The 14,062-nt window shown below is 37.2% G+C and overlaps 1 protein-coding gene across 4 annotated transcripts in view; it reads left to right on the forward strand.

The window, feature by feature from the left end:
* LOC149555147 (nuclear pore complex protein NUP93A-like) overlaps nucleotides 1–14,062 on the forward strand; it is a 160,301-nt gene that overhangs the window by 136,412 nt on the left and 9,827 nt on the right. For all 4 annotated transcript variants that reach the window (XR_016364460.1, XR_016364461.1, XM_089829183.1 and 1 more), the window contains exon 15: nucleotides 10,920–11,211. Coding sequence is in view for 2 of the 4 variants with exons in the window: in XM_089829183.1 (XP_089685309.1) it covers nucleotides 10,920–11,211 (292 nt within the window). In the remaining 2 variants the exon portion in view is untranslated. The remainder of the gene's footprint in view (nucleotides 1–10,919; nucleotides 11,212–14,062) is intronic.

Below are 14,062 nucleotides of genomic sequence, written 5' to 3' on the forward strand. Positions count from 1 at the left end.
AGTGCCCAAAGCATCTATTTTGGGGGGGTTTCTTGATTTAGTGAGAAGGGGGGGTGTTCTTGGTGTTGTGTTCTCTCTTTTCTGCAATTTTCTTTCATTTTCTGCATTATGGGCAACTTTAAGTTTCCTAAATTAACTCCTCATAACTATGCTTCGTGGTCAATCAAAATGTTGTATCACTTAATGCATAAGGGAGTTTCACAATATGTAGATGGTACTCTTCCTAAACCAGTAGGTGATAATGTATCAACAAGTGAAATTTCAGATTGGGTAGCCATGGATAGAAAAGCCCTAGGTGATATATGTTTGGGGGTAGATGATAAAATCATGTATCAAATCAAGAAATGTACTACATCCAAGGAAGCTTGGGATACCCTCGAAAGCCTTTATGGTAAAGTGTCTGAAGAGGATGTGTTCAAAATTGAAGATGAGCTTGTCTCTTTAGATCCTAAGTCATATGACTCTATACAGGATTTCATCATCAAGGTGAATGACCTAAGGACAAAGCTTACTGATTATGGGAGTTCTATCAAAGATGACAGACTGATCTATCTCATTCATAACGAGTTGCCATCAGAATATTCCACATTTGTATCATTTGTATCTTCTTTTAACACCTCAAAGACTACCTTTGGGTCTGCCTACAAGAAAGTCACTTTTGATGAATATGCAAAACTGTTGGATGATGAAAAAAAGAAGTTGAAATCAATGGGGATTCTCAAATCACCTCAGTCCAAAGCATTGGTGGCCAACAATGAGGGTTCTCAAAATTCAGCTGCACAATCTTCAAGTAAAGGAAAGGGTAAGAAGAAGTGGAAGAAAGACAAATCTGAGGATGCAGAAAAGACAACACCACAATCCAATCAACAAGGCAAGTCCTCGAATTCTAACAAGAAAGGGGATAACAATAAGGAGAAGAAGAAGTGCACATATTGCAAGAAATCGGGTCATGAAGAGCATGAGTGTTATCTTAAAAAGATTGATGAGTTGACCAACATCATGAAGAAACATAATGTTCCATTGCCTAATGCTTACAAGGAGAAAGGGTCTTCTTCGGATTCAAAGGGCAAAGGGCAAGCACTCATGGCAAATGCAAACTCTTCAAAAGAATGGATATTTGACTCTGGTGCCTCATATCATATGGGTTCTTCAAAGGAGGATTTTTCTTCATTGAATCACTCAAAGGTACTGCTCATCTTCATGGGGAATGATAGTAAAATGGAAGTTGAAGGAAAAGGAAACGTGGAAATCGAAAATGGAGAGTTTCAAGAGGTTCTTTATGTTCCAAACCTAAGTTCAAATCTCCTCTCAATCTACCAAATCACTCACCTTGGAGATGGACATAGAGTTGAGTTCCTTCCAAACTCAGTTCAGGTGCACAGTCTTAAAGATGATTCCTTGGTTGCAGTGGGGAAAGTGAATGATCACAAGAGGTTGTACTCTTTCTCGCATTTTGTACCCAAGTCTCCTTCAAAGGCCTTGTTATCACAATCCAATTCAAACATGAAATTATGGCATGAGTGGTATGGTCATCTTGACTATCACTACCTTCAACAACTTTGCACATACCACATGGTGAAAGGTCTATCTCAAATCAACTTTTCTAAGGGTGAGTGTTCAACAGATTCAGTGGATATGCATCTAGAGGGGAAGTTACAAAGAGGGAAGTCTTCAAGAGCACCTGGTGTTCTACAGATGGTTCACATGGTATTAGCAGGTCCTTTTGCATTCAGCCAGAGTTGCTATATACTTACCTTAGTTGATGACTTTTCAAGGTTCACTTGGGTCTACTTTTTGCATGGTAAGAATGAAGTGTTGGACTAGCCTTGAATGCTCATGTAGAACGGAAATCCAGGAAAGCCATCACAGTACTCCGAATGGACAATGGAAACATGGATGTGAACAGAAGACATAGGGACTTTTGCAGACATGAGGGCATTGATCTTCAGACTCCGCCAGCATTCAGTCCACATAAAATAGATGTTGCAGCATTGAGGATCCGAACTCTCAAGTCTATGGCAAGTTGCATGATTCATGCCAAGTCTCTCGATCCATCATTAGAAGTCGAAGCAATCTCAAGTGCCACTCACATTCTTAATCGTTCTCCTCATCCAGCCTTAGATGGCAAAACTCCTTTTGAGGCATGGTGTGGTAGAAAACCTATTGTGACACACTTCAGAGTCTTCGGTTGTCCTGCATGGGCAAAGATATCTTCCAGGGGATGCAAGGCACAGACACCTCAGCCTTGTACTTTCATTGCTTATGAAGACGGTGTGAAGACATACAGACTTCTAGATCCAGAGACACATCAGATATTTGTGGAGAAGGATGTACATTTTGAGGAAAGTTCGCCTAGCTTGTCTTCTACTCTTCGCACATCATACAGTGTGGAAACTGATAGTGATTTCAGCGATAGTGCTTCAACAACTTTAGACACGTGGGGTTCTATCGACAGTTACAGTGAGAAGTCACTTCATCAGTTTAGTCCACATACATACATCACCACAGTGATAGGTCCAAAACAGCAGGATACATCCAGTCTTCCAGATATAGATTCAGTGACAGATTTGGGGGACAGTATTCATGATCTGCCTCTTCTTCTTGATGCAAAATTACCTTCTTCAGTTGTTACGAGGGTTCCATCCGACTCTCTTGTTCATTCTCTACATGATCGACCCTCACAGGTTGAAGTGATTGTGGATACTTATGATCAACAGTTGTAGCAGGGTTCTTCATCAGTTGCAGGGACAGACAATTCTTTGGGACAGGTTCTTCAGCGAGATGAGCAGGTTTCAGAGACATCACTCATCCATGGGATTCTTTCCACGCGAAGTGGAAGCGTCTCATTTGCACCCTTGGTATTGTTTCTTCCCAAGGGGAGGAACACCATTCTGCAGTCTTGGATCAGCTTCTTCATCGGAGCAGTCACTGTTCGACATTCGTCTTTGGGGGGGGGGGGGGGAGCCTATCCCGTCTCTCTTCCTCTTCTCATCATTCTCTTATGTATATACTGGATGTATGTTGTAATGGGGGGGTCTTGATTACTCCATCCATCCATGCATCCCTATTTATCTCTCTTTTTGGGGGAGGGTTTTTCCCATGAGGTTTTTCCTCTTTCCCCACTTTATGGGAGATTGCATATCATTATGTACATGGGTACCTAACATGGCCTAGTAGCCGGGACCCATCTTGCATATCGTCCTAGATTTCGTAAGCTTAAGGGCATTCCCCTAAGTTGCACTTAAGGGGGGGTGTTGGTGTAAATAAGTATTTACTTATTACACTTACTTAAGTTTTACTTAGGTTAATGCATTATTTAATTGTTATTTTAGGTGAGACAGTTAGGAGTTTGTGTACTCTCATTGAGTTACGCAACTCTAATTATGCACATGGTGTCTACAACACAGGAGTATGCATCATTCACTGAGTTGTCATGATGACAACATAGTTATCCGCACTCCTCATTTAGCACATGTTGTCTACACCACTGATTTGCGTGCTGCACCATTGTAGGCTTATCCTCACATCATTGCACTTAATCCCGTGCTCAATGGAGGATAACCCATATCTTGTGGACATGTGCCTGGTTATATGACATATCATGATGCTGACTTCTATGCATTCTAGAAGCTCTCCTGAGGCCTTTATATTCAGGCACTCCTAGTGTACTCTTAACTAGTTATTGAATGAATATCGTCATTCTGATCATACTCTGTCTATTTTGGTCTACTGTGTGCTTGTGTTGAGTTCTTTAGTTCTTGGGTGAATTCTGGCCTAAGTCAAATTCTTGCAATGAGCAACTCTAAATATATTATGAATAGGAAAGTATATCACTTTGTGAATTGAGAATGCATATTGAGAGCTTCAACGGCCCAAGTAATTCACAGTCATGTATACGAAAGAAGGTTAATTAATGTGGCTTTTGAGACAAGTTACAACCCTTGCAAACAACCTACCCGCTCACATATCACAACAATTTTAATAGTGACCTACTTAACACAATACATTCAACCTGCAAAATGCATCACAACATATTTATTTATTCATCATTATGACAATTATTTTAGCAATGACATTCAAAATTACAAATGAAATTACTTGTTAATATGCTAGTTAAATATTCTACATCACGCTTACATAAAACTTGTGACATGCTTGTGGACACTCTAGATAGAGTTTGTTGGTGGGCATGGTGTTATTTTCTATCTGGGGATGTGTGTTTGTAGGCTCTTTGGTCCTGGAATAAATACATTTTTGAATCCTTAGTTGACAGTTCCAATTCATTTACCAACATTTTAAAGTTCTGGTCAACCAGGTCTTCTTCCTCTATGCCATTGACTCGAGTGCTGCCTCTATTGTCTTCTTAAACTTTGTTTTGAACATGCTTATGTTGAGTACTAACTTCTCATACACTGTTGAGACATTCTCTTGGAATGGCAAAACATCTACTTTTGTTGTCTCCAAGTTGACTGCCTTGGCTTTGAAATGGCATCCTTACTGGCCATCTTTTTGTGGAAGTCATTGTCAAACCTGTTTCTAAACAAAGGAGGTACACTGCCACTGCTACTGCTGCTGCTCAGCTATATGTTCTGAGTTTTGTAGTTGAATACCTTGTTGTTCTGCCAATAATTGATTATGGTTCTTTTTCCATTGTTCCCTCTCATAGAGTGATCACTTTGATGCTAACTCTACATCAGCTGACTAAAACTTATTTTCAATACCATGAAACTGAATATAACAAGCTTGGGAATTCACATAAAAAAATTGTAATTAAATGGTAGTTTGCTTGAGCACAAGGTGGACTGAATGGAATGGAATTGGTAAAGTCCCCTGATCGTGGTAGTCACAATCATTTAGCAGGGCTGAGCTGAGATCCTTACCAAAAAGCTTACTTGTACAGGGAAAATCAAAACCTTGGGCGATCTCAGTTCTCAATTTCTGCTCTATTCTTCAATTCCAATATATTCATTCCCTGCATCTCACTACCTGCTTTATACATTTCTTTATTTAATGTCAATCAGAATGTTTGGTTAGTTAACTCTTACAACATGTCTAGCAGGTTTGATTAGAGATTGAGCCAATGTTACTCAAACGTGAATGATCTTTGTTGAGATGAATTATTGTCTCTTTTTCCAAGTTTTGATTCTAATCCCGTGATCCCCATTCTCAACTTTCCTTCTGTTATCTTTCACTTCTCCATTTTTGATACAATGCCCTACCTGGTTGCTGGCTTATCTAGGCTGTGACTGGGCTGGAATTGTACCAGGTACAGGTCCTAGTTCAAATATTTATTACATCAAACTAAACTAGCCCTCAAGATTTCTTCCTATGAATTTTTTATATCCAATTGTTGATAATGGCCCCTATCCGAATAATTGGAAGCTCTGTATAGTGATAAATCATATTTGAAACATTAAACATCTTCAATAGGTGAAGGGAGTTGCAAGCTACTTCTATAACATTTTTAAAGTAGGATGTTAATTACGAACAAACAAGCTCTTTGTACAATGAAAAAGTAACAAGTGTTGGACTACTTGGAAAGCAGGAATGTTATTAGTGCAGTTGATATTATGAAGTAATTGGTAAAATGCTTGTTATTAATAGAGACCGAGAGGTCTATATATACATAAGAATGGAGCGATGTTTCCTTAGGAAACGATCATGAAGAATAGAAACGTTCTATTTGTCATGTCCCCTTTTCAAATAATTAAAAATAATAATCTTTGCTAAGGCAGGTAGGCCCAAAAAGGTGAAGTTTCGGAAAAAGGGGATAATCTTTGGAAGCTAATGGACTAATAAATGAAAATTATTATTAAAATATGTTTCATTAACCCCTCTTGACGTGAGTTAGGATTATGCCCTCTTTTAAGGGGATTGGAGGCATTTTGGGCTCATTCCAGAACTTGATTTTTGCTCATTTTTTGTTATTCTTCAGAGGCTGCCAAACCTGTGGAGAGGGAGACCCAAGAACGGGAGTTTGCAGGTTTCCAGGGAGACCCAAGAACGGGAGTTTGCAGGTTTCCAAGAAGGCTAAGGACGGGAGTTTGAAGCCATTCCATGTGCATGCTCATACAAAGTTTGCCTTTGTGCTGAACAATGCAGATTTGTGGGTTTTCGGGTGTGTTTTTTGTATGAGTTTGGTGTTTTCAGTTGAGTATTTCATATCAGTTTGGGTTGCTGCTGTATTTCAGACTTTAAGGTGTTAAAATAGAGCTGAATATATGTATTGGGACGTGATTAAACTTCTGAGATAGATTATTAGTGTTTTTGTGGTGTTTCCGGGCATTTTTGTGTTAATTTCGGGAGCCCGATGAGCATAGTTTTTGTCCTACATTTGTGAACTGTTGTGTAAAGGCTATATAGATCTGGAAATGTCATTTTGTAGGCTGTTATGCTGTATGAAATTTCTGTAAAAATGTCCATTTTCAGATTTATTAATAATTTGTGAAGTTGTGAAGCTTTTGGCACTATTTCTGGCATACCCGATTTGGGGTTTCTTGAGAAATTTGGTGGATCTTTGTGATATTAGTTGTTTGATCTTGAAAATCTAATTAGAGGCGTGAAATATCATTTAAAATCAGTAAAGGGACATTTCACTATTCTAGAAACAAAAAACTAAATATTAGAAACTTTTTAATATTTACAAAAGATTACAATAGATAATCGTTAGATGCTAAACAAAGCTAATAGAAATTATCTATTATCGTAATACCGTCCCCTAATGGTTAATCCATCTAGAACACAAAGCTGTCTAAAAGCGTAAAAGGTAGACTATCTTTGCTTAGAGTGCTTCGTACTATTCGCGGATTGCTTAGATAGGGCAGCTAAGCGCTTCCGACATTCAACCTTTATGTGCCCAAACTTGTGGCAATAGTTGCATTGAATGTTCTTCTTCCAGGAGCCTTTTGAATGTGAAGCAGAGGATTTTGTTGAGAAGACTGCTGAGACTTGCCTATATCCCTCTAAAAAAGGATTTAGCAGCAAGGGCTTGATCTGTGGAGGTGGAGTTGGAATTGCTACCAAACTGTTGTTTTCACCGATCTTGCTGAAGCAGAAGTGTGCAGAGATCAATGAACTTTAGATCACCACGAGAAGACGTGATGTTGAGAGCTTCGATAAAATGCTTGTAGGACTTTGGTAGACTCCAGAGAGTGATAACCACAATGTCCGCTTCCTCCATCTTGCGATCGATGGCAAGCAACTGATCACAGATTTCCTGAATCCCATTTAGGTGAGCCTGGAGCAAGATTCACTCATCCATGATAATAAAAAATAGAGTGTTCTTCAAGAAGAAAGCTCTACTTTTGTTACAAATCTCATGAAGACTTTTGAGATGTTCCCATATCTCGACAGTTGTCTTGCTAGGTGGAATTTGAGAGAGCTGATCATTAGCTATGGATAATTTGAAAAGCATTACCGCATCTCGATTACTCAAATCCCATGTATCTTGATTAGTACTAGGGGCAATCAGACGCTTTGTAACACCCAAAACAATTTGATTGGTATTTTGATATTAAAAAATTGCTATAATCTGCTACTTCCAATTGCCATAGTTTCGACCATGAAATTTTGAGTTGCTCTCGAGTAGAATATTTGTCAAAGATGTTATAGTACGTTTTCCAATGAAAAGGTGTATTTGTGAAGGCACGTTCTTTGAGGCAAAAAACAGAAGACCTAGAATATTTGAAGGATGACCCAGAAGAGAGCTCGTAAAACTTGAAAAGAATATGCTGTCAGTTTCTGGATCCACTAGCCCAAAAATTGAGGCACCCCAAAAATATGATGACAACCCAATTGAGCTCTCGGAAAACCAAGTATTTGAAATCAAAACTTTTTTCGAGGTCACAAACTAGGGTTTCTAGCAAAAAGCTGGTCGACAGCCATGGAGGTCGAATATGCAGAAAAAATGGTGGATTTGGACAAAATTGACTGATTTTAGTTGTAGAATAGGGGCATTTTTGCTGAGATGATAGGGGCAATGAAGAGTTGTCACAAAAACAACAAATATTTCACCCTAAAAACACGAGTTTGCTGGTCGCGTGTTTGCTAGAAAACGGCCTCAGAAAATGACAAGTGTAGCAGAGGAAAATTTATAGGATGAGACACGATTTGGAGCAAAAAACAGACTTGTTTCAGATGCGATTTGGAGCCAAAAAAAGATACGTTTCAGAGACGATTTCAAGCAATAAAATGGACGTGTTTCAGACATGATTTGGAGCCAAAAAACAAACACATTTTAGCATTCAAATTTCTCAAGGCAGAAACCCTAGGTGGGTTGTAGAGAAAGAGACTGAAATAATTTAAAAAAATTTGAACAAATAATTTCAAAAGAAATTATAAATTTGTCAATTTTTTTAAAGTAATGGCTCTGATTCCATATTTCGAAGTAATTGGTAAAATACTTGCTTGTTATTAATAGAGATCGAGAGGTATATATATGCAAAAGAATGGAACGGTGTTTCCTTAGTAAACGATCGTAAAGAATAGAAACATTTTATTCTAGAAATGGAAAACTAAATATTAGAAACATTCTAATATTTACAGAAGATAACAATAGATAACCATTAAATACTAAACAGAGATAATAGAAACTATCTATTATCGTGATAGTTGATCCCAGTAACATTGACAATGTTTGTGAACCAACTAATGCCTTTGATGAAGAAAAAGAAGATGAAGATTTAGATAATCCATTAAATGATTGAAACTTAGCATAAAGTTCTAATTGTTGAAAGTCTAACAACGATACGTGAACTCGATATTGTTTTAACATTTTGGTGTTGCTAATAGATATGATGCTAAGATTAGAACTTTATAGTGTTTTTGTTGTTTTTATGATACTACGTGGCATTCCTATCTTATTTCACTTTTCTAGGCTGCATCAAATTAATCAGATTTAATTTGTAAGGCTGGATCAGGGCAGTAGATCCTAGCAGCATTACTCACCATCGGGTTTCCATTTCATACTCTTGTGCATTTGCGTTCTTATCTTGTCGTACTTCTTCTAGTTTTCAGTTTGGTGGTTTCATTTCAAGATATAAATAAGAGGTATCTAAAAGATAAATTGGATAGGAATTTATGTTTTATTTACTACTGATTCACCCCCCCTCTCAGTAGTAAATCTGTATTCTACAATTTGCGTGGCTGTCTTATCTATGGATTGGCATCAACATCTTTCTCATATCAAATAATTTTTTAGCAAAGATATTTTTGAAGTATGCATGGAATAATGTAGAAGATTTGGTGTAGAGGCAAAATTTAGAGCGATGATTGGATTGCTATTAACCATTGATTTGTCCAGCACAGACATTTTCTATAATCAGTACCATGGTTTCACACCAATCAGTTCTGTTTTGCTTCTTGGCTTCAAGTTGGGGGTTCCCAAATACTGCACAAGGAGAGGCATGGCTCTAATTTGCAGCATGTTCTACAATTTCTTTTGGCATTAAGATCTTTCTCATGACAACAAATAATTTTTTAGCAAAGATATTTTTGAAGTATGCATGGAATAATGTAGAATATTTTGATCAAGACTGAATTTAGTGTACATACAAAATTTTGAGTGATGATTGGATTGCTATTAAGTTATTAACCATTGATTTGTCCAGCACGGACATTTTCTATAACCAGTACCATGGTTTCCCACCAATCAGTTCTGTTTTGCTTCTTGGCTTCAAGTTGGGGGGGATCCCAAATGCTGTACAAGGAGAGGCATGTCTCTAATTTACAGCATGTTCTACAATTTCTTTTACCATCTCGTGGGAACTTTGAGAAATTGGCCTTATTATTATCATTAATTTTCTATCTCAAGGCTTATTAAATTTTTTTCGAAAACCACTTTAATTGGAACATACAACCTGATGACTTTGCTATAAGTGCGACCCAGGAGTTGAAGATGCTTGCGTGTATTATTGTGACCAGACACTAGATCAAAATTTGCATTGTGTACGGTGTGGTTTTGGCAGATGGTCGGATCAGAATCTTACTACAATTTCCTATAGTCACAAAATTTTGTTAGAATTTGTGAATAGTTTTACCAAGAATGGCTTGATAAAGGATTGATCATCAACAGTTTCAAGTTTAAATCTTTTTTCTCCAATTTTCCAATAAAAGTACACTTCTATCCGTAGACCAGAGTCCATGGATTGTTGGTCTTCACTGTTTTAAAGAGCATGGCAAAATGTGCATATCTTCAATCCTCATTTTTCCACAACTTTTTTTTACTTATCGATTGTTGAAGCTTATATCCTTTTGGGAATGGGTAGAACCCCAAAACTTAAAAGTATTCAGATGAAAGTTCATACTTTGTTCCATAAAGGCCCTAATCTGGTTCTTTACATTTTTATTCTTTATTCACAGGGATGGTGATTTTTGGCATGAAATTGTGGATGAGTTTATTGGCCATCTTTTATTTGATTCATGTTGAGCTTGGGCCAGTTCAATTTCTATTTTTGACACACCTGTAGTGGTTGAAAGAATGATCCCTCATCTGTGTTTCTCAATGAGTATCAAGATCGAACCCTTCAGAACATTAGTCTTTTGTACTGTATTCTATTTATTATTTATGCTTCATAGCTGCACAATACACTAGACAATGCCTTATGCATGTTTAAAATGGTATCTGAGTGAAACCCTACTTCATGTTTTGTACATTAGAAGTAAATCAGCACAATGGTTTCAGTTTTGTGATATGTTTAGCATATATATGTTTTAAATCTTTAATAAAAGACTTCATAATGTTTCTAATTCTGGGTCATGCATTTAATAGTTTCCCAATGATTATTGCATCTCAACCAGTTAAACTGAGTGTGTTGATATTTCTTATGGGGATTTAATTTTCTGAAGTCTCCCTCTGCTATTGAAACATAAGTATGATCCCGTATTCAGCTTCACTGTAATGTCTGATTTTTGAATGGCAGTGCCCAAGAAAGGGACCAAATTGCAGAGCAACAAACAACATTGCGGCAACTTGAGGCTATTTTAGCTGTTCACAAATTTGCAAGAAGTGGTCGGTATGGTGAATCTCTAAGGGAACTAACCAATCTGTCTTTTCTTCCATTGGATTCAAGATCCCCTGACATTACTGCAGATGCATTTCAAAACCTCTCGCCACCAGTTCAATCATGTATTCCAGATCTCCTTAAGGTTGCTCTCACATGCCTGGATAATGTAACAGATACAGATGGGACTGTTCGTGTTTTGAGGAGAAAAGTAAGAACTATCTGCAATATTCCGATTCCAAGCATTTCACTTATCATGTCTATTCTTTTTTAATTTTATAGCTTATGGATTCTTAACAATGCAGGGAAATTACCATTCTTAAGTGTAGATATGAATTTCTAAATTAAAATGTTATTTCTCAGACATTTTCTAGAAAAACACGGAATCTTTAGCTCATTCTGTTTTGACTAATGCAGTATTTATAACAGTGAACTTCAATATAGTATCCTATTCTAAGTTAGAGATTACATCCAGTGGTACTTCTGTGCATCAAGTAAAATCCACATTGACCCATTTCTCACAAGTAGTGGTTAATCTTTAATGAGCATGAATTTTCCTCCTGGCACTTCTTGTATCTTGTAGATGCTCATAATGTGGGAAGCATTATAAGTCAGGATTTCATTGATCCCATATGGTTTCAGCTCAAGTGTGCTTATCCATAATCATCTCATTTTTTCCACATTCAAACCCTCTTAGCTTGGTACCCACTGATAAAACCTTCAGTAAGTGTTGTTTGTTTGTTTCTTATTTAAATACAACCTCCTAGATCTTTTGATGTTTGTTTCTTATGAATGTGGTACCTCTACAATGCATCAGGTTCTGTGATATGAGCTTTTTTGGTTGAGCAGCTTAGTTTTAACTTAATCTATATTAATGCATCTTTCATGAGTACTAGTTATTCATTAGACCCCTAAAAATATGACAAAAACTTTGTGCAAGTCATGATTGCTTTGGTTTCCCATAGAATCATGAGAGGTTGGTCATGTACCTTGTTTTGTACATGTAGGGATGATCTAAGGTGTGGTCTATGCATATTTCTCCAGGTATTGTTCATTAGAACATTCATCTCTATTTTGCTATCCACTAAATATAACATTTATCTCATCCATTGACAGTGGTGTCTATAATCAGCTTTCTGTAATCACCATCACATGTGATTCTAGATTGTCTTCTGTCCTAAATCCATTCTCGGCATTGTCATTCAATCAATCTTTGAGCTTTTGGAGAAATTCTTTGTGTGAAGAGAGCCAAATGTTTTATTGGATGGTTAATTTGATCTCTTTGCTTTCCATTGATGTCTACTACAATTACTCCTGAAATTTCTACTTTTATGTTTGTTCCAACATTGCCTGAAGATTCATCATATTTGTAGACTTTTTGTTTCTTGGGGTTAGGTTGCACACTTGCATGTGGGGTAGCTTAACATGATCTCTTTGCCTTCCAGCAGTGTCTACTGCTAGTACTCCTGAAATTTCTACCTTTGTGTTTCTTCCAAGATTGCCTGAAGATTCATCATATTTGTAATCTTTTGTTTCTTGGGGTTAGGGTGCATACTTGCATGTGGGGTAGTGTTTGCCATGCACTGGTCATTAGCCTTTAAATATAACTTTATAGTGTACCAGATCCTATTTGTGCCCTTGAGTGAGTTGTAACATTGATCAATGACACGTTCCATGTTAGAGCACAGATTTATATTCCCTTGCATATGTAATCATGTCCGTCTCTTGTGTGTGCCTTGCATGCGGTATCATAATCAACCACTTTTATTCCTACCCTTTATTTGTGACCTCAATAAAGGCCATTCAATCTTTCATTTGATTGGTAACCATCCATGCAGTATAGTGATCTTTTGTAGTTGCGGAAAAAATCTTCAGAATTGCAACTGTTATAACATTGTCTATGTTTGGGATCCTGGCTATGTTGATAGTGGCGTCCATTCTGTCCTCTACATTCCTTGTCCTCTCCTTGTTGGAGCATTTTGTCATGACTTTCTTTAGTCCCTCTTTCATGTCTTAGCAAATGACTTGCACTTGGTATTCTTCATTGTTGCAATTTCTGCATGAGCAGTTGATTGCCGTTTTCTTGATCCTTTACAGAAGTTAGCATTGACATGTCAAATGCTCCATCTTGTTGTGAATTTTGGACAGATTCACTTGCATGCATGCTTAAATTGGATTGTCATTCATATTGTGGTCCTCTACCATGCAGCCCACGTAGCACAAACAAATTTGGTAACAAATAAGCTACGCGGCAGCCAACTTCTCAATCTTTTGTCATTATTGGTACTGTGGATTTCAATGTTTTTTGGGTTTTTACAACACAAAAATCTAGAATTAACATTGGTTCAGATCAAGGATTCATAGGGCTACATAGTGCTCATTTTGCAACTCGATTTGAGAGTGGGATTTTCAGCATAACACATTTACCCAGCCGATAGTCTCCACGTTAGTCATTGTTGTGGAAACTCGTATCTGCATAGTTGGAACTTAGTTAAATAATTGTACATACCTATACAATACAAGGACAACTAGAGCATGATGTTAAAAACATAGAAGTATAAATCCTCAAAAAAAGGAACGCGATTTTCATAATTCACAAAAAAATCTTTGATCGAAATGACTTGCCACCCAAAACTTGCAATTTAATCAATTATGAATTACAACATGAAAAGTATCACCCAGGAAATGCACTTACTATCAACCAACTTGTTACGAAACCCTAACCGCTCAAATGTGCTATTAAATAGGGAGTTTTCCTTGATTTTTATCATAATACTAATTGTTGGGAAATGGTTCACCATCAAAGATATGTTAGATTCATATGGTTGCTGAGATAAATTGCGAGTAGGTGATCTTGAATGGACATATATATCTAATACATTTTAACAACATTAAAATAGAGAGACACTCTTTGGTATGATTTTGCCTTTGATGTTAAGGGCATTACATAAAATGGTTAAGAGAGGTGTTGCTTTTCCCTCAGTGTTCCACAATAATGCTTTGTTGCTGATTCGTGAAATGAATCCGATTCAAGCACATGAATCTGATCCGTGGATTCGGCA

Source organism: Cupressus sempervirens, chromosome 5 (assembly GCF_028749045.1).
Source record: "Cupressus sempervirens isolate cs-2001-9-10 chromosome 5, ASM2874904v1, whole genome shotgun sequence".
Lineage (NCBI taxonomy): Eukaryota > Viridiplantae > Streptophyta > Pinopsida > Cupressales > Cupressaceae > Cupressus > Cupressus sempervirens.